The sequence below is a fragment of the Talpa europaea genome (genome assembly GCF_964194135.1).
Source record: "Talpa europaea genome assembly, chromosome: 11".
Taxonomy (NCBI): Eukaryota; Metazoa; Chordata; class Mammalia; order Eulipotyphla; family Talpidae; genus Talpa; species Talpa europaea.
Genome location: NC_140078.1, coordinates 99,416,129 through 99,442,114, shown reverse-complemented (window position 1 = coordinate 99,442,114; position 25,986 = coordinate 99,416,129). Strand labels below are relative to the sequence as shown.

The window sequence follows — 25,986 nt, the reverse complement described above, 5'->3', positions numbered from 1 at the left end:
CGGGACCCTCCTCCGGTGGCCGGGGAGCAGCCGGGGATCGAACTGCGAACTGGCGCCGCAGAGGCTGTGGGCAGCTTCGCAACCCCCGCGCTCAACCGCTGCGCCACCGGGGAGGCCCGAGATTTGGTTTTAAAAGATAATTAAGAGGGCCTCCCCGGTGGCGCAGCGGTTGAGCACTGGGTTGCGAAGCTGCCCGCAGCCTCTGCGGCGCCGGTTCGATCCCCGGCTGCTCCCCGGCCACTGGAGGAGGGTCCCACATGGCGCGCAGACCTCTCCTGCCGCCCACTGCTCCCCTCAGCAGTGTACTTCGGTCCTTCTGCCTGCTCTGCTCCCCGCTCTGGCTCTGGTGAATTCTCTCACCCTCCCGCGCTTCTGACTGTACCCAGTGCATATATAAACAAAACAAACAAACAAATAAATAAATAAAGCATGCCTCTATTAAAAAAAAAAAAAGATAATTAAGAAGATGCATCCCTAAAAATTTGATTTTGAAGTGAGATTCGTAGGCACAGTAGATGTAGTTATATGCTCTTTCTGCCTTTCTTATACCCTACTTGAATGAAAAAATAAACACTTTTCAAGGATTTTTTTAAAATGCCTGTTGAACTGCCCTTTTGGATATTAAAAAAGTAATAGCTGCTGAGGGCATTGGGAAGGTGGTACTAAAGGTGATTGTTTTTTGGGGTGGTAGGCATTGCAGCTTATGCTCAGATGAGAATATTGAAGAGAGTCTTGTCTGATTGCTCCTGTTTTGACAATGAAGGATAAAAGGAGGTAGTTTAAGAACTACAACTCATACCTAATGTGAAATTTTAACTTATGTATTTTAGGGACTTTTTTTCCCCCTGTGCATTACTTGAATTTAGTTGGGGGGGGGGTCGGGGGGAATGGGGATCTTCCTTTTTCATGTTATTGTTAATACTTAAATAAGGCTTCCTTTTCCCTGGGTTTTAGAAATTATATAAGGATGCTAACAAGATGGCAAAGAAAATAAATAAAAATCAACAGAATATTAGTGTATGCGCAAATCTGAGACCAAAGAATAGGAAATCTCGAGTGCGTAGATAACCCTGCATGCATTGTGCTGTATATTGGATGTTTGGGTAACTCCTTGAAAAAAAGACAGCACCCCTGTAACACCTAATCACAGAAGTGTTATTCACAGTAACTAAAGATGGAAACCACCCAAATGTCCATCAACAGATGAAGGGATAAACAAAGTGTGGTCTCTGTGTACAATGGAATACTATTTGACCTTCAAAAGGGAGGAAATCCTGGCACAGTCTGCATTATGAATGAACCTTGAGGACATTGTGTTCAGTGAAGTAAATCAGCCACAAGAGCACAAATACCGTGTTGCTCTACTTAAATCGCCTACTTAGAGCAGTCAGAGGCTGAAAGTGGAATTGTGGTCACTGGGTGCTGGGAGGAGCAGAAAGGGTGGGTGTGTTTAATGAGAATGGAGTTTCGGGTTAGAAGATAAGAAGAGTCCTGGGAATGGTCGCACAGCCTTGGGAATGTCCATGCCCCTGAGCTATACACTTAGAAACAGTTAAGTTAGTAAACTATATTTTACCACAATAAAAAAGTTCAGGAGAGAAAAAGATGGTGCCCCTTACACAGAGGCACACTGCATTTTCCAGGGAAACCTGGAACCTAAACTAGACTGTCTGTAAACATTTGAATGAATGTTATTGAATGGTTGGGGCTGTAATTATTCTTGTAACAACTTTTTTCTATATTTACCTCCTTATGGACATCTATGGATATTTAAAATAAGCCCTCCTCAAAGTTATGACCTACAATAGTGTAAGTCTAAAATCATTAGGTCATGGGACTCCCTGGTGGCTCAAGGGATTAAGCACCGCACTATGAAGCAATCCAGAGCCTCTACAGCACAAGTTCGATCCCCAGTTGGCCAGGGAGCAACCCACATGGCGCAGCAGATGCCTCCTGTCTCGCCTGCTGCTCCCCTCAGCAGTGTATTTCAGTAGATCTGCCTGTTCTATTCCTCACTCTGTCTCTGGTGCATCCTCTCACCCCCCCGCATCTCTGACCTGTAACCCAGGTCTTGTATGCATAAATAAATAAATCTTTAAAAATAAATATATAAAAATAAAAACATTAGGTTGGAGTATCCATTTGTAAATATTTTTATCATTATAATATCCTGCTCACTAACCAGCTCTAATCTGGAGAGAAGCCTTTTATTTTTCTTCCCTTATTCCCCTGACTGGAACCTCCAATACAGTGTTGAGTAGAAACAGCAAATTAGGTATTCTTGTCTTGTTCCTGGCATTAGTGGGAAATTTTCAGTCTTTCACCATTATGTATGATATTGGTGATAATTGGTGCCCTTCAGCAAGTTAAGGAAATTCTATTCCTATCCTACTGAGCATTCATTAGCATGAGAGGGCATTGCATCTTGTTGAATGTGTTTGTTGAGATGATGGTGTGGTGGGTTTTTGTTTTTTTTTTTTAAATTTCCTTAGTAAAATAACCTGGTGTATTACATTGATTTTCATGGGTTGAAACAACCTGGCTTTCCAGGGATAAATCCCTCTTTGTTGTGGTGTTTATACATTGCTGGGTAGTATTATGTTGAAGTTTTACATTTATGTTCTTAAAGCATACTGGTCTGTAGTTTTCTTTATTTCTGATGGTTTTGGTGTCAGCGTAATACTCATAAAATGAGTTGAGAGGTGTTTCTTTTTCTACTGTTTTTTTTTTTCCCCTTTTTTTCTGGCCAGGGGAGAATTTGTGAAAAGTTGGTTAAGTCTTTTCTAAATGTCTAGTGGAATTAACCAGCAAAGCCATCTATCTGTTCCTCAGCTTTGTGGAAAGTTTTTGATTCTAACATTTTATTTTTCAAAGTCTATTAAGGTTTTCTATTTTTTTGTCTTTCTAGAAATCTGTACATTGTGTCTAGCTTATCTAATTTGTATTATTTCCTTATAATTTTTATTTAATGTAAGGGTGATGGTAATATCTCCTCTCATTACTAGTAACAGTAATTTGAGTCTTCTCTCTTATTTTTGGTTAAAGGTTTGTTCTCCTTCATCACTAGCAGCAATTTTTGTCTACAGTCTGTCTAGGACCTCCCTTGTGGTCTAGGGATTAAGTCTCAATACTATCACCATGACAGCCTGAGTTCGATCCCCGGCCAGGTTGCTGACACATGGTGCAGCAGACCTCTCCTGTCTCTCCGGCTGCTCCCCTCAGCAGTGTGTTTCAATAGATCTGCCTGCCCTGCTCCCCACTCTGTCTCTGGTGAATCCTCTCACTTCTCACATCTCTGGCCTACACCCCAGTTCTTCTACACAAAACTGAATAAAATCGTTTTAAAAATTGTCTGTCTGTCAATAGTATAGCCTCTGCAACTGTCCTTTGGTGACTGCTTGTATGGAATCTCACTCTTTCAAACATCTTTACTGAGATATCTTTGACATAATAAGATTGTTCATATATATCATGAAATGATTACCACAGCCATGCTAATTAACATATTCAGCCTCTCTACAGTTATCATTGTGTATGTTGAGAAGTTTAATATGCAGTCTATTCTCTTAGCAAATTTAAGTCTACAATGCAGTGTTAATTATCATCATCATGCTGGACATTAGCTCTCATCTTGTATAACTGAAATTGCATGGAATATCTGTTCCTTTACTTTCAACCAATTGGCATCTAAGAATCTAACATAAATCCTGTAGACAACATATAGTTGAATCATTTTTTTTTTTATCATTCTGCAGTGTCTCCCTTTCTGTTGGAGTATTTATTTTGCACTTAATATAATTTCTAGTAAGTTAGGATTTACATCTGCCATTTTGCTTTGTTTTCTATGAGTATCTTTTTTCTTTCTGTAATCCTATATTACCATGCTCTTTTGTGTTAGATAATTTCAAATGTACCATTTAAATTCCTTTGTACTTTCTTTTACATATATTTTTTGGTTATTTTCTCTGTGGCTGCCCCAAAGATTTACAATTAAAATATTTATTCTCTGCTCCCACCCCCACACCCTTTATTTCTCACTTTTTCTTGGGGTTTTATACAACTCGTATACACTGTGTAGTCACAAACAACCAAACAGACACACAACAGCAAACACTTAAAAAATAAAATATTAATTTAAACAATGTAGATTGATTTAACATCAGTTTAATTTCAGTAGTACAAAAACTGCTCTTAGGTACCTGTTTCCCTACCCTTCCTTTGTGCTTACTGCCACATAAATTAATAGATTTTATATCGGTCAATTCATATTTTTAACTATTGCTTTACAGATTTGTATTTTAAATCACATAGGAGAAAAATAGAGTATTTTCACTGTGCCCTTGTTATAGTTGCCTGTACTGTGCTCATTATTTCTACACGTGGTTTGAATTATTGTCTGGTATCCTTTCATTTCAACCTGCAGGACCCCCATTAGTTTCTCTTACAGGCTAGGTTTGCTGGTGATGAGTTCTCTCAGTTTTTGCTTATCTGGGAGTGCATTATTTTCATTTTCATTTTTTGAAGATTATTTTTGCTGAACACAGAATCCTTTGTTGACAAAGCTGGTTTTTTTCTGTAGCACTTTGATTATTTCATCACATTCCTTTTGGCCACTAAGACCAAAAGGCCTTTCTGATGAGAAAAATGGCTGTTAATGAGCCGCTGTACGTGATGTTATTTCTGTCTTGCATTTTTAAGATTATCCTTTTGCTTTGGTGTTTTGACAGTTTGACTACAATGTGTCTAGATATGGCTCTATTTGAGTTTATCCTGTGTGGAGTCAAGCTTCTTAGATGTGCAGATTAATGATTTTCACCAGATTTGGGGTGTTTCTGCCATTATTTCCTTAAATATTTTCTTTGCCCTTTTCTTTCTCACCTCTCTTCTGGAACTTCTATTTTTTATGCATGTGTTGGTGAGCTTGGCATTGTCCCACCCATCTCTGAAATTCTTTGTTCATTTCTCTTTTTTTTTTTTTTTTGCCTTTGTTACTTGGGCTAGATACCCTCTATTGACCTATCTTCAAGTTCACTGATTATTTTCTCAGCCTGCCCAAATGAGATATTGAGTCTTTCTAATGACTTGTTTAGTTGTGCTTTTCTACTCTGTAATTTCTCATTTTTAATAATTTTTTTAAAGATTTATTTATGTATTTATACAAGCACTGGGTACAGTTAGAAGCGCAGGAGGGTGAGAGAATTCACCAGAGCCAGAGTGGGGAACAGAACAGGCAGACTTACGAAATACACTGCTGAGGGGAGCAGCGGGCGGCAGGAGAGGTCTGCACGCCATGTGGGATCCTTGCCGGCGGCCGGGGATCAAACCGGTGCTGCAGAGGCTGTGGGCAGCTTCGCAACCCAGTGCTCAACCACCGCGCCACCAGGGAGGCCCTAATAATTTTTCTTTATTGATATTCTCTATTTTGGCAAAGCACTGTTCTCAGACTTTCCTTTAGTTATTTAGACATGGTTTATTTTAGTTCTTTGACTCTGCTTTAAAATAGCTGTTTAAATGTCTTTGTTTACTAAATTCCTCGGGGACTGTTTTTATTTTGGTTTTATTTCTGTGCATGGGACACTTTCTTGTTTCTTTGCATGTCTGGTCATTTTTTGCTGAGAACTGAACATTTAAAATAATAAAATGTGGCAGCTCTTGAAATTCAGATACTCCCTCTCCGTGGTCTATTGCTGTTATTCTTTGCTGTTGTTGTTGTCTTATTTAGTGACTTCTCTGAACTAAATCTGTTGAGTTTATACTCTGTGTTCCCTGTGGCCATGAAGTTTTTGCTCATGTTATCTTAGTGGTCATCTAAATGATTAGACAGAGCTCCCCCCAATGCCTGGAACCAGTCAGTCCCCCATGGGACTCTTTGCATGTTGGGAAATGCCTTCAAGACTCAGCCAGGTAGTTAAGAATGCTGCTTTACCTTTCATCTCCTGGGTGCAAGGACCTTCAGGTCAGCCAGAGGTGAGTGCTCAGGGCCTCCCCAGATCTTTCCTGAGCATGTGCATGACCTGGGCCTGCACCTTGCCCTGTGCCTGTGCATGGAAATCTAGATTCCCAAGAGTATGTTGGAGCTTTGCAAAACTGCTGTGGTGTCCCACAGATTTTCCATTAAGTTCTTAGGTTAGCTTTTGTTGCTCCAACTGTTATCCACCACCTCAGGAGATCACAATGTTAAGCAATTGCCCCTGATGCTTTTTAGCAACTAACCCTGGGAAAAGGCTTTCTCACTGAGATCTGAGTCAGGTCAAGGACATGTGAGTGCTGGGAACCACCAAACAGGTGGCAGTGTTGTTTGGAAGGCACTCAGCCGCAATCTGCCTGCACTAGTGGCTGTGAGACAGGTTTCACTTTGATGGGATGTTGTTGAGTTGCGAGGCTACAGTCTGGATGGAAGAGGGAAACAGGTGGGGAATGGGGCAAATTAAAGCACCACAAGCCCATTGTTTTTACTGAGGTACAGTAGTTTTTCTTGACTAAATACTCCCCAGATTCTTCACTGTGCTCTCTTTCAGAGGAGAGAATTCACAGTTTTACCTGATGTCACTGTGTCTGCTTCTGTATTTTCTGTGCTGAAATCAAGCCCTACTTGGCAATGATAATAGTAAAAAGTAGTAAATGCACATTTCTATTATCCTTGGAAGTAATTCATTGTCGGTGATTAGAATCATGAAATCCTTTTTGTATGGCAGGAATGAGGATACTAGCATGGGCTATAGCCCCATTTTAGAGAGAAACAGGGTCAAATAGGTGATGTGTTTTGGTCAGCGTTGCCAAATTACCCCCATTGCATGCTGACTCCCACTTTTCAGTTTCTTTTCTTCTACCCAGTTGACTAGATTCCTGATTTGGTGGATGAAAAAACAAACAAACAAACAAAAAAAAAAAACAAGAAACACTGTTTGATTCTTTCGTTAATAATACAGTTGTGTGTTACAATATAAGAAGCTTAATTAAAAATACTAAAGTATTGGGACTTTTATTCCTTGGTCAATTATCTCAGTGTTAAAGCTCCTTGATATTTTGATTGGGTATCAAATCACTATTGTGCCCATCTTGTACTGGGGTGTCTAAGAATAATGTACATTACATGGTGACTTTAGGGAGAGAATGAGAGAGTTATCTGTTCTGTATTTTCAGCATTCCAGTAATTAATGAGTGCTATAGATTTTGACATGCTCTCACATATTTTGAATCAGATCTGTCCTTTTTTGAAGTTTGGCATTGTAAATCCTGCCTGCATCCAATAGAATAAGTTTATAGCAACAAAGTGAGTTGAGTTAGGATAAAAGCTACCTCTTTCCATATGAAGCTGTTTCCTCATCCATTGTCTGCTTTATATCACCAACATAGGAAGAAACAGAAACAAAAGTGAACATCTAGTTGATGTCTGAACACTCCATCACCCCGATCACCGGGGCAGGAGGCAGAGCAGTCCTTCAGGCCCTATGTGGCAAGGCAGTGTGCCATGGAGAGTGGGGCCAGAGACAATAAAGGGGTGCTCCCAAAGGGTGGAGTTTTCAGGGAAGGCTTCTCACAGGACTTGAGGTGGAGCTGAACTTTGATGGGAGTAGAAGACGTCATTGACAGGAAGGACAGGAGGCCACTGTAGGCGGGGCAGCTTCAGGAGGGATGAGGAAGGAGCCAAATCTTTTCCAAGACAACAGTCCTCTGGAAACTGGGAGTGGTGAGGGTGGGACAGGGGTGTTCCCAGGACCTTTGAACTTGGGGCTTTTACCTGCTTTGATTCTTCAATTTTGGTGAGAGACCCCAGGACACCAAGAGAAAGAAACTGACCAAGGGACCTCTTGGTCTTTTTAGCAGTGCTTCTAGCTCATCCAAAGCGGGGCTGCTTCTCCCCAAGATGGTCTCCTCTGGAAAATACAGGGTTTCGCCCTCAACTTGAAGCAAAGCCTCTGCCAACAACTTTGACTCTTCTTTTGTGGATGCTCATGTAATGGGTATCAGCAGCCTCCAGGCATCCTCTTCACGACTCTTTCTGGGACATCGGGCAGGCTTGCCCTAAGTCTTCTGGAAATCAGAACATGTGCATATTTTTAAATTAATCAAGAACAGGGAAGTACCATTTCTGAACCACAGAGACTTTAAAAGATTGCACACACTGCATGTGCCCTTCCCCCGTTAGAAATACTTAAACTGTTTGGGGGTGGAGGGGTCAGGATTCACAGTTGTTGGTCCTCATTGAAGAATAATAGACAAGAGTTGCAGGCTTTGAATCCCTTCTGCTCTCATGAAATGAAAGTCATTGCATGGGGTTTTCAGCTCTTAGGCCCAATAAAAGGCGTTCTCTAGGGAGTTGTCCAAAACTGGAGGATTCCAGAGGGACACAAGTGCCTGTCTGGAGTGTGGGTTTTGTGTAGTAAAAAATCACCACAGAGTCACAACAAAAGGACTGATATTCCTAAAATCCCATTTTAAGGGGAGCGTCTGCCATCTCTGTTCAGGGGTGCACACACATGCGCAGTACGTAAAGAAGACCTGGCCTTACAGGACTTTAAAGAAAGCGGCCCATATCTTTCCACTAAAGTGATTATAATTTCTCTAATTATCACACTTTCCCCTTGTGCTGTTAGAATATGGACAAAGCTATCAGTACACCCAGAATGGGACACGCACCCTTCTCGGGGCCACAGATTTAACAGTCTCACTGGAGTGGGGAGGAGGGGGTTGTTGTACGTAGACTGACGATTGTTGCAGTGCCCACATTCATTGTGACCGCACCTTTTCTTGTCTTTTGGGGGGAATAATTTAAAACACATTTTCCCCTTTAAGAACGTTAAGCTGTTTGTAGGGGGGAAAAAAGTCCTCCTACCTTTTTATAAGCTGCTTATACTCGTAACACAGATTAACTTCCCAGCACGTAAAGGGAATACTGGAAAGCCCTTACATGATTAAATATGCCCCTCGAGGATTAAGTTTTTCCACATATTTTCAAGCCAGAGCTATTAATAATGTCTCAGCATTAAGCTTTCTGTGCATCCCAATCTTGGGGAGACCGTTACTCACGCTGCCCTTGCTGTTAGTTTTTCCACTGCCCGTATTTGTAGCTCTCCAGAATTATCTGTGGAAACAGGGACTTGAAATCTGCAAGTTTAATTAAGGTCCGACAGTGTATCATGTCTGGAATGATTTCGGTTTTTATCTTCAGAGTTGGTGTCTCAGACCCATGTCTCCTCTCTTGCTGGAAACCTGGCACAAAGGGTTTGAGGTGACTGGGTCACTCGGAAATAAGTGATCACTAAATAAAGACTTTTAGCTTTTCAGAATGTTTTCCAGAGATCACATTCTGGTGTGAAAAATCACGTTGTTCCTGGGGGATTCCGTTCTATAGTGCCTTTTTTATATAGGCATTGGGGTGTCAAGTTAATTTACATGGTGAATCAAAGACTTTGTAAGCGCCTGAGACTGCACTAGCCCTCTTCCTGCAGCCTCAGGGATCCTCCTCGCTCTGTTCCCTCCAGCCTGTGGGACCCTTTTACCGGCTCGGGCCCCTCTCCCAGCTCCTTCTTGGGGACTCACCAGCCCCCCAATTTCTTTGACCTTTTGTTGCCCTAACCTTCCAAGCCTCAAGCATAACCACCTTCTTCCCCAAACTTAGCCTCTTCTGAGCAGGGGCCTGAGATTACTCAGCAAACTTTCTGTGCAGTGACCCACTTACTTTCTCATACTCCCTCCCGGCTGGCACGCACCCTCCTCAGGGTACATGTACATGTCACAGTTCCTGTAATGTGATGTGATCACCACTTTTTGTTGTCGTTTGCTTCTAAGAACTCTGTCCTCATATTGTTCTCCTGCTGAGACTACTGACCTTTATCTTTTTTTTTAAATAAATTTTATTTTTATATTCCCCATACAATTGCAACCCACTTGTTTTGACCCCAATCCCTCCCCTCCCTGCCCCCCAACCCCCATAGAGTGTCTCTGGTTCATAGTTTTTTGTTGATTTTGATTTTCACCTTCTTATAGTTATTTATTTTCCTGGTCCCTTATTTAAGTTTTCTAGATTCCTGCTGTGAATGATACCATCCGGTATTTTTCCTTTTCTTTTTGGCTTATTTCGCTGAGCATGATCCCTTCCAGCGCCATCCATGTTGCTGCAAATTGCATGTGGTTATCTTTTGAACATTCTTTGAAGGACAGCGGAGAGAAAAGATCACTTGACAGATTTTCACAAAATATGCATTTGTATCAGCACCCAGATGAAGAAACAGATATTACCAGTACCCCAGAAACTCCCCTGCTAACCAGTCACCCCCATGGCTAACCATGCTCCTGACTTCTAAACCATAGGTTCAGTTTGCTCGTTTTTTTTTTTTAACTTTATATAAATGCAAACATGTAACATACTGTTTGTCCTTTTTTCTGTTTAACATTGTGAGAATGATCTATATGTGTTACATATAGTTGTACTTTTTTCATTATTGTGTAGCATTCCATTGCCCACCAGATTGTATTAATAGCCTCATATTTAAATCTAGTGTTAATTTAATTTATCACAGGTACTTGTTAGAAATGAAAAAATATCTTAATATGCATTTAAAACCTGCAGCCTCTTTTTAAAAATATAAATGTTTTACAGGTTCTTGATCAATATGAACGAGAAGGATTTAATTTCCTAGCGAAGGTGTTTAACTCTTCACATTCCTTCTTAGAAGACTTGACTGGACTTACATTGCTGCATCAAGAGACTCAAGCTGCTGAGGTAAGAATAAACTGAGTTTTCTATACTGAGGATTTGAGACCTATTTGGTATTTTGTTGATATTTATGGAAAAGGAAAGAAGCAGTTGTGATTTTTTTTTTCCCTTGGAGTAAACATCAGTAAATAAGCCTGCTAGTTATCAGAAAAGAAGGAACTGTAGTAGTGGCTGGATACCACTGCGTGCGGGTGATTGTGTAGTAGGTACCTAGTACACAGAGTGACTGATAAAGGAAGTACAGGATATTGGTTTGCAAGTACTGCTGGTCCTCGCTGAGGAACAGTGTGTGTGGCCGTTGGAGAGTTGGCTTGAATGTCTACATGTCAAAATGCTATTGAGTGAAGTCATTGGACGCTGGCCACATACTTCTGAGAGAACACACCCCACTCTGATTACATGATTTGATCAGTCTTAGACCATTGAACACCACCAGAAATGGCTTCCCCCGTCACAACCTGAGAGTTATCTTTTCTTGTCAGTCAGAATATGTTGCAGATTTTAATTATGTGTGTCATTACATTCTTTTTGTTTGTTTAAGACTGGGCTTGAAAAATAGTTTATTGTTTTGTTCTTCAAATGCTCACTGTTCTTAGAAAAAAGCATGCTGCCAATGGTGTGGAGCTATTTTGGTCCTTGGTACAATGGATGCTTCCTCAAAATGCAGGAACATGGGTTGAATGGGATTAAATCGTTTTCTCCCCATTTATCTTAATGAAGACTCTCTTAGGAAAATATGGCTTATTGTAGTGCTTTCATAAGCAACACAAGGAAACCTTGAGTGCTTTGTCCTATAAGAGTGGAATCCTTGCAAAGTCACTGTTAGTCCCATAGTCCTATTTATTGATTATGGTTTACCAGTGGGAGAGGCCCCAGGGTTAGTGAGCAGAGGACCAGGCCCAGGTGGTGATAAGTCTGCTCTTGGGAAGAGTTAACACTGAGTTAGTGCTTCTTCAACTATGATGAGGCTCCATCAACGTAAATCCATTATAAGTTGAAAATACCATAAGTTGAAACGCATTTAATACACCTGATCTGCTGAACATAATAGCTCAGCCAGGGCCTCCCCTGGTGGCGCAGCGGTTGAGTGCTGGGCTGCGAAGCTGCCTGCAGCCTCTGCAGCACCGGTTTGATCCCCAGCCCCCAGAGAGGGTCCCACATGGCACGATAGACCTCTGCTGCTGCGCCCGCTGCTCCCCTCAACAGTGTATTTCGTCAGTCTGCCTGTTCTGTTCCCTGCTCTGACTCTGGTGAATTCTTTCACCCTCCCGCGCTTCTGACTGTACCCAGTGCTTGTATAAATAAATAAAGAAATCTATATAAAAAAAACAAAAACAAAAACTCAGCCAACCTATTTTCAGAACTCTCCTATGCTCAGAGCTCTCCATGAGCCTGCTCTGGCACCTCAGAGCTGACTCGGTTGTGTGTTCATTGTGCACTGCAGAGAAATATCACATAGGTCCTCACCCTCACCTACACAGCTGAAAGCACACTGGGTGTGAAGAATGTTTGAGGCATTGAGCAAGAATTGCTGATGATGGGGGCACTACAGCAACTGGGTCCTCACTTTCTCTTCTGATGAGGCTAGAGACTAGCTGGTGAGAGGGTATTTACCCTCATGAGCTCATGGCTGACTGGAAACTGGCTTGCTTCCACTGCTTAGCATCGCAAGCCTGAGGAAAGATCAAAGGTCAAAACTTGAAGTATGGTTTCAACTGAATGCTTATTGCTTTTGTGCCATGGTAATGAGGAAAACTTGTAAGTGCGGAACCGTCTGTGTAGACACACCTCGGATATACTGTGGGTTGGGCTCCAGACCACTGCAGTAATGCAGGTATTGCAGTAAGGTCAGTTACAGGAATGTTTTGGTTTCCCAGTGCATGTAAAACTTGCCTATGTTATGCTGTAGTCTATTAAGTGTGTAACAGTATCATGTCTTTTAAAAATGAATGTTCCTTAATTAAATTTGAAAGAGACATGAAGTGAGCACAGCTGTCAGAAAATGACACCAGTAGACTTGCTTGATGCAGGGCTTCCAGGGACCTTCAGTTTGCTGGGATTTTTATAAAGCACTATCTGCAGAGTGCCATGAAATGAAGCATGGTAAAACAAGTTGTATGGCAGAACAACATGCAAACCCTGGAGGGAAATCCCTCAAAGCTTTGGGCAGATTGGGCGAGATGCTTGACTGCACTAGAGAGGCCAGTGCTAGAGTTGGAGCCAGAGCCGGCTCCTCCTGAGCTTGCTTTGATGTCCTCTGGGCCTTCAGCAGGTCCATTCTGCCACTCTGACCTCTGGTTAGACTCATAGGACTTGAAGAGACTTTGTGGATTTCCCCCCAGAACTGAGATTGGGTACCCAGACAGAGTTTAGGACAACATATTGGTCGCCACTGCCATTTTGTCTTTTGAGCATCAGGGATGCCTAGTGGTCAGGAAGCATCACTTACTAGTCTTTTCAAACATGTGAGTGTTTGCCTTGTCTGGAGGAGATTTTCCACCCAGCTAGAAGTATTCACATGTTTCCTTCTTGTTGGCTAGAAGAATGGCAACTTGAAATTCACCCCGTATTGCACTCTTTTAAAAAAAAAGCAGATGCTAGAACAATGGAGCACTTCCTTGATTAAACCTATTTTGTTTAATATTTTAATTGTCAAACATTAATAGCCTTTTCAAAGACCCAGGAAGAAAAGAGAAAGTTTTAGAAAGCAAAATGACTAAATAGATGATGGGACATATGGACCATGGTTTTGTCCACAAGTTTGAGTTTTCTTTTAGAAGTTTCCCTCCATTAAATTATGTTTATGGTTTTGGAATCATAAACCACACATCAAATTTTCGATTAGAGACAGTAAATTGGTTGGCCTTTAAGCCGATATGGCTTGCAGGTGTGTTTTGTTTGGCTTTCCCTGTGTGTTAAATTCTGAATAAAGCCAACATTTAAAAATTATGAGTCTTACATAAAATCTGCATTTTCCTATTTCTAACTTCTTTGAAAAAATCAGATCTGGCAGCCCCAAGTCTGCATTCCTTAATATAAGCAGTGGTTAGCTAGAGCCAAGAAACAAATTTTATAGATAGATAAAGCACTTGATAAGAAGTTTATTTATTTATTTTTTAAGATTTATTTTATTTATACAAGAACCAGGGTACAGGCCAGATGTGCGGAAGGGTGAGAGGATTCACCAGAGACAGAGCAGGGAACAGAACAGGCAGACTGACCGAAATACACTGCTGAGGGGAGCAGCGGGCGAGACAGGAGAGGTCTGCCGCGCCGTGTGGGTTGCTTTGCTTATAAACCGTCACCCCTCAGTCCTTCTCCTTCCAGGCCCGGCAGTCCCCATGCTTCCAAGGTCTGGCCAGGTCGTAGCAGGGTAGTTCTTTTTATGTAATAAAAAAAAAAAAAGCGTTGATGCTGTTAAGCTTTCCCATATCCCTTAATGCCTATGGCCCGTCTCCTAAAACATAGCGCCTTTATGAAGGAGGAAGACAACGTGATCCCACCAGAAACTACCAGGCCTTTTATTTTCATGGAAAAGGGCACAGAGATAATGAATTAGGAGATACAGTCAAGATAGAATCATCCAGACTAGTGAGATTGACTAATGCACCTTTCATTGTCCAGTATCCAACAGTGATTGCCATTATTTGAGTGCAGGGTGCTAGTGTGAGCCTAGTGGTAATGAGTTTGGCGCCATCACCAGGTTGCTTTCTCTTGGAGGGGCTGTTGAGGGACAAGGTGCACAGCAGAGATGGGGGGAGCTGAGCAGAGGGAAGAGGCCTACAAAGAGGCCTTTACTTGTGGTAACAATGACTTTGAAGTCACAGAATGAGTGAGTGATAGGGACAGGTTGGTATGAGAAAAGGATGGAGCTGGCAGAAACAGAATAGAACTGATTGACTTAGCAGGTAAAGGGGAATTTCCTGTCTCATCTAGGGCAATGAGGAGAAGCTGTTGAGCTAGGGCGCAATAAAAATATTTAAGTGAGCAATGTGTGTGGTAGATTAACTTTATCTCAAGTGGTAGGTTTAAAAGTTGAAAACGCTAACCTCGCAGATGCCGTTTGTTCTTGCTCATGTTATATTTCATGATAAGGGACTTGCACAGACACCCAGATTCTTTGTCTGTAGCCCAAGTTATAATTACACTCTGACCTGGAGGCCTTAGGGAGGAAAGGCCCTCTCGGAGTGTTGCCATTTGAGTAGTGAATGAAAAGCTGACCTTTGCTGTCAGGATCCTTATTAAGAATGGATTTGGATCCTTGCAGATTGGCCTCTTATTCCTTGAACCCAAGTCATGGGTTCCCCAACTCCTCTTTAAATCTCTGTATCTGTTGAAGAAGGGCTCAGTCTAAATCCAACATGTGGATGGCTGAGCCCTCTTTCCCTCAACTGTGCTGTGACTTCTTAAGCTATTTTCCATGTGTGAGGATCACCTCACACATACTGACTTAGTTTCAACTGTGGGATCAGCGTTGTGCTGAGGGAAATGCAGAATAATTTTTCAAACTCCATCAGATTCATACGAGTCAATAAAACAAGCTAGAGTGGTTTAAACTTGAGAAATTCAGATTCCAGAATCACCTAGCCCACCTTCCCTGAAATGCTTCATTCTCTTTCTTGAAAGTTGGCAAGATCCATCGTCCCAGGATTCATTTTAGGCCTTTGGCATCCCTGGCCTTGACTGCATTGTCAGTATCCAAGGCCATGTCATTGAGTCGCCCTTCCAGCATTGCCAGTACAGCACTCTGTCAGTAAAATTTCATTTTGCCTAGTTTTCACTAAAGGACTTCCTTTCTGTAGAATTGGGGATTAATAAATGATCATTTAAAAAGAAAGTTTCGTATCAACTATAACATAGGATGTAAAATTATAAACAGGCTGGCAGAACTGAACAGGACTAAATCTGATGGGTTGATTCTAAATTGATAATCCAATTCTGACCCATGTACTACAGAACTGAGAATTCTAGAAAATGCCCATTTCTCTCATAGCAGGAAAGTCATATGAAAAGCATTATCGTCATGTGATATGACTTCATTGGCATGACAATTTACTCTGCAGCAAAGTAAATAACACAATTAACAAGTGTTTCTGCTGGGCCGTTTGCACTTACACTGAGTTTTTGGCCTCTCCAGCCCACAGCTGGTTTTGATTTGGTTCCTGTGGAATTTTTTGTTTTGTTTTGTTTTGTATTTAACAACAGTCAGATATTTATGTACAGCTTCATCAAGAGCCTCCGATGACAAATATGCCTTTGGAGGCCAGTCGAGGCTGTGGGAAACCCCCGTGTCAGCACTTAGCCCTGTTTCCAGTGGAGAGAGCCTGCTCTGGGGACTGGCCTCGCCTGCTCATGAATCCAGAGCTCTTTTCCAGAGCCTTCTGCCAGCCCATTTCCAACCTGCGCTGGCCCATCCCGAGACTAGATGCGGTCTTGATTTTTCCTTGTGAACTACTCCCTCAAGACACAGCCTCAGCCCTCTTTCCTATGCGAGAGGGAAAGGCAGAAACAGCCAGCAGAAAGCCTTTTAATTCTTAGACTGGAAACTAGACCCTGGCTTTCTGAATAAGACTTGCCAGTTGACCTTCAGAATCCAATTTATAAGATGTCTCCCTTATATTGGTTGTCAGTTATCCACGTGATCGGAGGTATCTAGATTACTTGGTATTAGACATAGTGAAGTTGGGCAGAGCTCCCCACCCTTCAGAAGAGGAATCACGGGTGGCATAATGCACCTGGAGGTCCCTGAGAATGAGAAGGGGGACTGAGAAATAGAACATGCAAACTACGCCCTCGCATTTCAGTCCTAGTGTCCTCATGAGCATGCGGGTGAGTGACTGTGACACCATGTGTGTCAGTTTCCCCACTTAAAATAAGGAGATTGAATCATATGCGAATTCCTTTCTAGCGCTAATAAGTCAGTGATTCTGATTCAAATATACCTGGTATGACCAAGAAGTAAAAAAGATGGTTGATTTTTAGATGAAAATGTTTTAAATTATATCTAAGTGATTATATACATTTTATAAATATTCTCTGGTATCTCTCACATTTCACGTCATTGTCAGAAATATATTTTTTGTCACATCTTTTTGAGATTGAGATCTACTGTGAACCATAAAATAGCATTTCTCATACTTTGCATTGGCTGGTGTGTGTGGTGGCATCTATAAATCCAGCACGGCATAATTCAGCCTAGTTGCTGACCTCATTCTCCAGACTTGCTGTCCAAGGCTTTTGGTTGCTTCATGAACTCGTCTCCTCTCACCATACTGAGCATGCTCATAAAACATGCCACTCACCACCTCCTGGTGTAGCTTCCAAAGGCGAAACTCCAAAGCCCCCTTATTTATTTTTTTTTTAAATTACAGTATTTTTTTTTAAAGATTTATTTATTTATTTATACAAGCACTGGGTACAGTCAGAAGCGCGGGAGGGTGAGAGAATTCACCAGAGCCAGAGCGGGGAGCAGAGCAGGCAGAAGGACCGAAGTACACTGCTGAGGGGAGCAGCGGGCACAGCAGGAGAGGTCTGCGCGCCATGTGGGACCCTTCCTCAGTGGTCGGGGAGCAGCCGGGAATCGAACCAGCACTGCAGAGGCTGCGGGCAGCTTCGCAACCCAGCGCTCAACCGCTGCACCACCACAGAGGCCCCAAAGCCCCCTTATTTTAAGTAATGGCAGCACCCTTAGAATGTTGAATGTATGAGGTCTGAGGCATTTGTTTAGAAGTGAGCCATGTTGCACTGTGACACTCAGAGTGTGTACAGTCTGACCCTGGTCTGGCCACAGGCCTGAGTTCAGATCTCGGCTCCACACAAGGCCGGGCCTGCTGGCCCAGCGCGTGGGTGTGCAGGCAGGCCCAGGAGTAGTGACCCAGTGGGAGGCCATGGGTCTTTTGCTTTACTTCATTTTCCTCATTTCTAGAATGGCATCCGTGACAGCAAGCATTAAATTAAGGAAAAAAAGCTAACAAAAGACAGATTAACTGGACTACAACAAAGTTCAAAACTGTGCTTTGAGGACACTACCAAGAAAGTGAATAGACAGTAGACAGAATGAGAGAAAAAGATTTCTACAAATGTATAGTTTTGCATATTTTTGCAAATATGTATCAGATATATGTTTGATAAGAAACTTTACCTAGAATATATAGGTAGCTCTTGCAACTCAGTAATAAAAAGACATATAACCAATTTAAAAGTGGGTGATGGTTTTAAGTAGACATTTTCCCAAAGAAAATATAAAAATTCCAATAAGTACATGAAAAGATGCTTAGCATCATTAGCCTTAGGGAAATACAAATCAAAACCATAAAGAACTACCCCTTTATACACCCCCCAAAATGGTTATTATGCAAAGGGCAGACAATAATAAGCGTTGGCAAGGTGTGGAGAAACTGGAACCCTCACACATGACATGGTGATGGGACTATAAAATGTGCCTCCACTTTGGAAAATGGTCTGGCAGGTCCTTAAAAAGTCTCAGTTGGCATATGAGCCAGCAGTGCTACTCCTAGGCATATACCCAAGAGAAATGAAAGCAGATTGACACCAAAACTTGTACAGAAATGTTCTTAACATTGTTTCTCAACAATAGACAAAAAGTAGAAGTGATCCAGAGTCCATCAACTGGTGAAAAGACAGTAAAATGTGGGTGTTAATTTGAATAATAATGGAATAGTCTTGGACAAGAAAAGGAAAAGAACTACTAACAAATGCTGAGACATGGCTGAGATTTGAAAACATTGTGCTAAGTGACAAGCCAGCCACAAAAGACATAGGATTTCATCTATATGAAATGTCAAGAACTGATAAAAGTCCGACAGCAGACTAATGGGTTACCAGGGCTTGGGGGTGGGAGCTTGTGGTTACGGGTTCCTTTTTGAGGTGTGAAATGTTCCAGTCTCAGGTTGAGGTGATGGCCGCACAACTGGAAATGCACTCAAGCCATTGACGAGTGCACTTTCAGTGGGTGAATTGTGTGGTGTGTGAATTATATCTCAGTACGTGTCTGAGGGAGAGAAAGCATAGAACCCCAGTGCACACAGCTGGGGCTCTTTCTCCTCTCGTCCTCTCTCCTCTCCAGCCCTCAAAGAGCAGGGTGGATTTTCTCTCCATGTCAGGCTGTGGGAGCATGTTAACTTATCATTTGGAGAAATGGACTTTGTGTAGCTGTGACAGTGAATTTTTTTCCATTTTTATTGTTCCTCAGCCTCTGCTTGCCTTACTTAGCCCTTTCGTGCACTATGGCTAGCCGGTAAATACTGGGGCGAGAGGAGGAAATTGGGAACGGGCCCACTGTCCAAATGCCTTCCTGTGGACTGTCTAGGAAGAGAGAGGAGGTCAAAATGTGAGCCCCACCCAGAGACCTCGCTGGTAGAGGGCTGAAGGGAAACAAGAGATCTTTGTCAGCTAGTTTTATACGTTGAAGAAGGTGTTGGGAAGATCCAAATTCCAACCCAGGTCTGATTTTTTAGAATTTCCCTCTTTACTACAGGACTTCATTCTTCCCAAGGTTTTTACTTATAAATTTCTTGAACATGTAAAAGAGTTTAAGGGAAGTTAGAATAAATATCATTTACTTCCACCTGGATTCAACAGCCAACTTGCCTCACTTGATTCCTCTCTGGCCTGTGTTCCTCCTCCTGCCCCCTGCCACCCATACTCACGTTCACACACACGTTCTCTCTACCTGAGCCATTTGGTTCTGTATACAGTGACACTCACCTCTAAACATAAGTCTGCTAAGAATACAGAATTCTTTTATACCATTATTATCACACAACAGTGAAGAGTAATTCCTAAAATCCATGTTCCTTTTCCTAAAAAACATGTTCCTATTTTCCTGGGCATCTACAGATTTTTAAAGGCAAACTTTTAAACTGTTCGCATTTTCCTTGCGTCTGTAACTTTATCCATAAACAGTTTTTTACATAATAACTAAGCATTGGTCACTTATTTAAGCTTGAGCCCCTCTGTTAGGCAATCTTGACATCCTCACCTCTGCTTGGGGAGATACTTCTATTAGCAGCGTGCCCCAGTGGCCCTCTGGGTGGGCTATGGTGCCATCACCTGGGTGTCCTGGTCTGGCTGAGGCAACCCTGGTTCTTGGCACCTCCCGCAGGGGCCCCAGGGCTGGAGGCTTCTGATGAAGAGGTAGGAATATGACTGTATCAGCTATTTCATTGACATTTTAAAGAGCCAAACAGAAATAAGACATTTACGACATGAGGCGTGACATTGACCAACTAAGCCGTCCTGGTCCACCCCCTCAACCCAAATTCTGCTGAGTGCTTTGGAATGCCCAGTCAGAAGCTGTGATTGGTGGGTATGCAGTCCTTTGAGTGATAAAAACAACCAGGTATGGTGGTGCTTTTTGTTGGGGAGGAGGGGTAGTGAGAGCCAGTAGGAATAGGAAGTGGAGCCTCTGGCTCAGGGCGCCCCCACCTACCCCCCCACTTCCTGATGCGTCAACAGTGGAGGGGCAGGGAGGGGGCGGTACAGTGTGCCCTGTAACCATTATTCTAGGGACTGTATTTTTACAGCTGACCCTTCTCACTTGCAAACATAACAGCTGCTATGTGTTGAGTTTGGGGGGGGTTCCAGGTTTTGATAGTGTCAAGTGAAATTGATTCTTGGTTCTGAAATCTTAGTTTTGACCCATTTTGCTTCTCAATTAGCTGGGGGAGCAGGAAGGGAAGGGGATACGAACTATTCTAAGTTGTATTTTTTTTTTTAAGTGAATGATCATGTTTAGTCATGGCTTTGGTCAGTCAACAAATATGTGGTGACCCATCACTGAGGTCACGGTGGTGTGGGGGTTCAAAGAGGTACAAACCATCCTTCACGAGGTAACTGAGACTGCAGGGCAAACATGGATCTGAGCACATGGTCAGGAAGGCCTGGAGATTTCAGGAGCATCCGAGGTGGAGAGAGGGCTGTAGCAAGAAGAATTGGATTTTGAATTGGACCTTTGAAGGTCGGGAGTCCAAGAATGAGAACAGACTAGAAAAGGTGTTGCAGAGTGGCCGGCGGGGAGCGTCGAGATCTGATGACAGTACTGGGGGTGTGGTAACAAATGTCGGTTCCTTGACCTGCAGTTTTCACAGCACCTGTGCACCTAGACTTCCGATGCCCACAGAGTCTCATGTGTGACTGTTGCCCCATTTTATAGTCGAGGTTGTCTTGCCCCAAGCAGTGAATCTGTTGGCGGTGTCGGTGGTGGGGTGTGCTCTGCCTACAGAACGCTGGCCCCCCCCTCAGACTGAGCAGGTCCCAGTTGCAGTTTTGCCTTTTGTCTGTGTACAACTGCGCTCTTGGCTGTGTGCTCTCTGCGCTGCAGCTCCGGCCCCGGCAGCCAAGCATCGACGTGCACTCTTACTCTTGAGCTGTCTTTCAGAATAGACTGGCTTCTAGTAAAGTCTGAAGGAGTGAGGTTTGGGTTTACCAATGGGAAAGGGGCAGACAAGGAGAACTCCTCTCTTCCTGACCTTTGCTCTTCCCTGAGTTGTAAAGGGACTTCAAGAGTTGGGTCCCGTTTGACTTGACTCAGCTGTCAGGGAAAAAAATAATTTCAGTGTTCAACATAGAAATATTTATAGCTTATTGTTGCAGCCCAGAGTCCTCGAGTTCTTAATTACAAATACAGCAAACAGCTGTGGGGTTTTTTGTTTGTTTTTAATTTGCTATTAAACTTAAGGTTTTGGGTTTATCTTACCCTAATCTTCCTTGGAAAAGGCCATAGCTAATTCCGCTGAGCATTTTATGAAAAAGAAAGAAACTTGACTTTTAAGATTTTCTAAATATTTTATTTCTGTAAAAGATAGACACATATATTTGTTATTCTCTGTGTAACTTCAACTCTAAACATTGAATCAATACTTTAAAGTACCAGTTCAATACCAGCTCTTCAGAGCTAACGGTTTCAAGTTCCCATTCCCAAAGATTGAGTGGTTTATTTATGCTGTGCTCCTTTCTCCCCCCGGAGTAATACTCTGCCTCGCTCTCTTCAGCCCTTCCGTGAATGCTGGGGCAGGGGGAGCGGGGTGTAGGTTTGAAGAGCAGGGATTTGCTGCTGTGTCCACGTCCTCTCTCCTGGGCTTCCGATTTACAGTGGGACGATACCTCTCCCACTGGGGTAGTGTTAGACGGTGCATTGTGATCTTTCGAAGCATAATCTAGACATTATTTCCTGTCCAAGGAACCAAGTGGAAAAATGTCATTTTTCATTTATGTTAACTAAACCTGAAAAGTAAGATGCTGTCAGGTGGGTTGAGCTTTGGAGGGCCACGAATAATAGTCAAGATTTCTTCACCCACCGAAAGGTAATTTTTACTTCGTGGGGGGGTAATAGTACCCACCCTGAGAATGCAGGCTTTGGGTAATACACCCAACTCCACAGCAAATGGGTCACAGAAAACGTGGCTCTTCACCATTGTTAGCCTGTGACAAAGCAGTTGTCCCGATCTAAGTGCCTGCTTGGCGTGCGTGGGAGGGGGTTTCTGTGGCTTCACATCCTCGGTAATAACGTATGTCTTACGGGTGCATTATGCTTTTAACTTTTACATTTGCATTTTCCTGATTACTGATGGGGTTAAACAGTTTCATGTTTATTCCTTAATAGGAGACCTCCTCGCTAATAATCTTTCTACTTCAGCTTTTAAAATCCCCGTATGTTCCGCTGAGGTAGCCCCTGGTAGAGGAAGACCCGAGAGCCTGCATCTATTCACTTAAAAGCTGCAGTGGAGCCACAAGCCGTGCTCTGCTCCCAGGGGTGCTGCTTGTCTTGGTCGGGATCCCACACCTCTGGGCCTCAGTGGCCCCATTTGCTGAGTAAAGATATTGGCTGAATTAGAACAGTGGTTCTCAACCCATTAACATTTTCTGGAGTGCTTTTCAAAAATTACTGATTTTAGACCACACATCTACCAGAAGTTCTGATCCCATGGCAGGGGAGATTTTCATACGCACCATGAAATTCTTGTCCCCAGATTTGCCCCACATGCTGGTTGCTTTCTGTATTTACCCCGTCTCACCTAACCACAGGCCCCATGGAAAGAACTCCACTCACTGAGTCCTTTCTCAAGCTAACTGCTCAGTCTCTCGCACCCCGAGGAAAGCACTTTCTCTGAAATGGCTGTGGGGCCGCTTTCTGTGCAGGGAACACACGTGTCATTCTAAGTCAAGATTCTGCTCTTCCATCTCCTGCGCTCCACTCCAGCACCCGGCTGCGCCGCTTGGGATGGGGACAGGTTGCGCTCTGGCAGCCCCTGACCACGTATGGGCTCGGGCACCTGGGACAGGGGCCAGCAGAAGCTTCAGCTTTCAGCCGAAGTGGGGACGGTCAACAGGAGTGTCACTGCTGCACGACATGGCCTTTAGTCTCTTCTGCAGCCTCAAAAATTACCAGGCCGAAACCTGCTGATAAACCCAACTCTGTAATTAGGAGCATAAACGACACAGAACAGGCCTCACACACATGAGCAGTTGTGGGGTATTACGGGCCCCTGTGGATTATTTGACTGAAGGGAGGGAGGGGGGAAAGCTGGTTGCTGTTGAACAAATTGCTACCAGATGTAGATTTCAATAAACACCACACTGTTGTTCCCTTGCCTGAAGGTGCTATGAATTTCTGGAGGCAATGGCTGTAGACTGGCGACTGTTCCTGGTGTTCCCCAGGGCATGCAAGCAGGCCCCAGGGGCCTCTCTCCCCTACCTGACATTTTACAGGAGAGCAGTATACTGAAAATGTAGCAACCTGGTCCCCTGGAACCTAAAAGCAGCCTGGAATGTGGTCGGAATGTTGCAGGAAGAAAGCAGCACTCTGTGTGTGGGGGGGGGGTACTTGAGGAGAAATGGGGATCAGCGGTTTTTCTTAAAGATGTAATTGCCATAGGCTGTCTTGAGAACTTGCCTGCACCACGTGATTCAGAAGCCCTCCCCCACCCCCGCTGAGCTTGCATGAGAGGAAGAGGTAGAGGCAGCAGTCACAAGAAGTAGTGGGCACCCCTTAGTGTCCTGAGGCGAGCTGGTGGCTCATGCGCTGCTGTCTGCCTTCACCAGCTGCTCTATGGGCCAGCTCCATGTGACCTGCGACTCCCAGACGGAAGGCCAGGGCCACCATGCCCCTTTGCTACTCTGGGAAGGGCAGGGAAAGGAGAGGGATGAGAGAGAGTCAACCAGTTAGCATGCTGACCAGCTGCCGTGTTGCCTGGATGAGAGTGGTCCTCGGTAGCATTTCCCTGACCCTCTCATGGCCATGACCCTCAGGCCCTGATTAGAAGCCTGGCCTGAATCTCGCACAGGTGTTGGCATCACTCAGGTCCCCAAATCCTCCCTTCCTGGTTACATGGCAGCTTCTTGAGGGAAAGGATCACCTCTCCCCTTCGTATTCTCAGCAACTCGCAGGTGCTTCGTGCCTAAGTCCTCAGACGTGGAGGTTGGTCTCGTGGTAATAATGAGGCAGTGGTTTTGCTTTGAATTGTGTGCTAGAGTTTAAGGGATGTGGGGGCAGCTGCCCAGGAGAGCTAACCCCAAGGGAGCCGCGGGGCCTCTAGGCCCAAGTGCCCCACAAGACTGCTGCCTGCCAGTGTGAGCTCTGCACCCAGCAGTGGTTACTGTCGGAGCCTGAGGGGCTGCTGGGCACCCACTGGGTTTCACTCAAGCCTGTGAATTCAGCACCTGAATGAGAGCGGGGGTTCCCAGCAAAGAGATAATGTTCATTTTTAAAGAATGAGATTCCATGTTATGAAATGACCAGAATAGGCAGATATACAGAGACATAAAGTAGACTGATGCCAGGAGCTGGGGGGCAGTGGAATGGGGGAAAATATAAGAAGTAGCTGCTAATGGGGACTGAGTGTCTTCATGGACGATTAAAATGTTCTGCAATCAGCGGTGACAGTGAGTAGATACCAACCTTAGTAGACGTAACCCTGAAATGTACCCTTTAAGTGGATGAATTGTGTGGTCTATAAACTCCAGCTCAGATTTTTTTTTTTAGATTGATTTATTTATACAAGAACCGGGGTTCAGGCCAGATGCGGGAGGGTGAGAGGATTCACCAGCAGCTCAGATTTATTTTTAAGATGAATGAGAAGGTGAACCCAACAAAAAGGCCCTCTAGACATCAGCAAATGATGTGTCGGTAAATAACAAGGGGCATTCTGAAGTTCGCTTGTGCCCCTTTGATCTACTCGGAGCATAGATGACACAGAACAGGCCACGTTGGCGTTGTCCCTGATTGGTGGAGAGCCACTTACTGTGACTTATTCACATAGTCTTCAGACTCATCATAATGGCCATTTTTAAAAATCGAGGCTCTTGTTGTTAGGAAATTATTCAGATTGGAAAACTGAGGTGTGCAGAGTAAAGTACAAGAGAGAAACCTTTTCTGAAATACAGATATCATTGTACCCCTTCCCTAGACTGCTCTTTATGCACAGTAGTATCTTTAAGCTGCTAATAATGTGCACAATAATGCCCACTGCTCACCAGCATTAAATAAGCACCTACTGTGTGCCAGTTGCCACCGCAAGCGGGACCAGTTCTTGGCTTCCAGACGTATACCGTCTCCTGCGCCCATCCAGCAGGGGACAGGCCCTGTGACAGCATCAGCTGTCAATCTGTTACTAGAAAAAACTACCACCCCCTTTGCAGAAAGCAGGAAGTATCTGCCACCTCGCCACAGGCCCAAAGACCATCACTCTCAACCGGAAGTTTCCTTGGGCAGTGAGAGGAGGAGGGCCAGTTTGATGTTGAGGGGCTGAGAGTTTTCTGGATTTGCAGGGGAGGCGGACAGACGAAGGCGGGGCATTTGGCCATGTGGCCTGAGCACTAGATGTCCTTAAAGTGTGGAAAGTCCTGTTCACAAGTGTTATTAGCATTTTTTTTTTTTCCGCTGAGACCTAGAAACAAGCCAAGAAGTTTCAGAGTCATCCGCAGAGTCATCTTTACAAAGATAATAGCTGGAGACACAGAGGGATAAAAAGATAGGCTTGCTCAAAAGACTATTTCCCAGTCTTGGCCCTTTGAGCCAACAAAAGCAAAACCCAAGTCAGTATTTACTGAGTGGAGAGAACAGCTAGAAAAGGGTGGAGACGTGGGCAGGAGGAGGCTATTTAAAAGACCCTAAAGTGCTGCAGCTGTTTTGGCTAATTTTGCTCATTTCAGTGATGTTCCAAGAGCTTTGTCTTCCATGTGGGGTGAATTCATTTGGCTCTCTCATGAGTCATTCTGCCCACAAATAATCTCTCTCCGAGGAGCCC

General features: G+C 43.6%; 1 protein-coding gene across 1 annotated transcript in view; it reads left to right on the top strand.

Annotated features, from left to right (window-relative positions):
* Window positions 1–25,714, top strand: part of ATG7 (autophagy related 7) — a gene marked incomplete at both ends in the record, with an annotated part of 92,443 nt that extends 66,729 nt beyond the window's left edge. Inside the window, 2 exons of the mRNA XM_084247834.1 lie at window positions 10,604–10,726; window positions 25,631–25,714. Of these exons, the coding sequence (XP_084103960.1) occupies window positions 10,604–10,726; window positions 25,631–25,714 (207 nt within the window). The remainder of the gene's footprint in view (window positions 1–10,603; window positions 10,727–25,630) is intronic.
* Window positions 25,715–25,986: the final 272 nt, after the last annotated feature.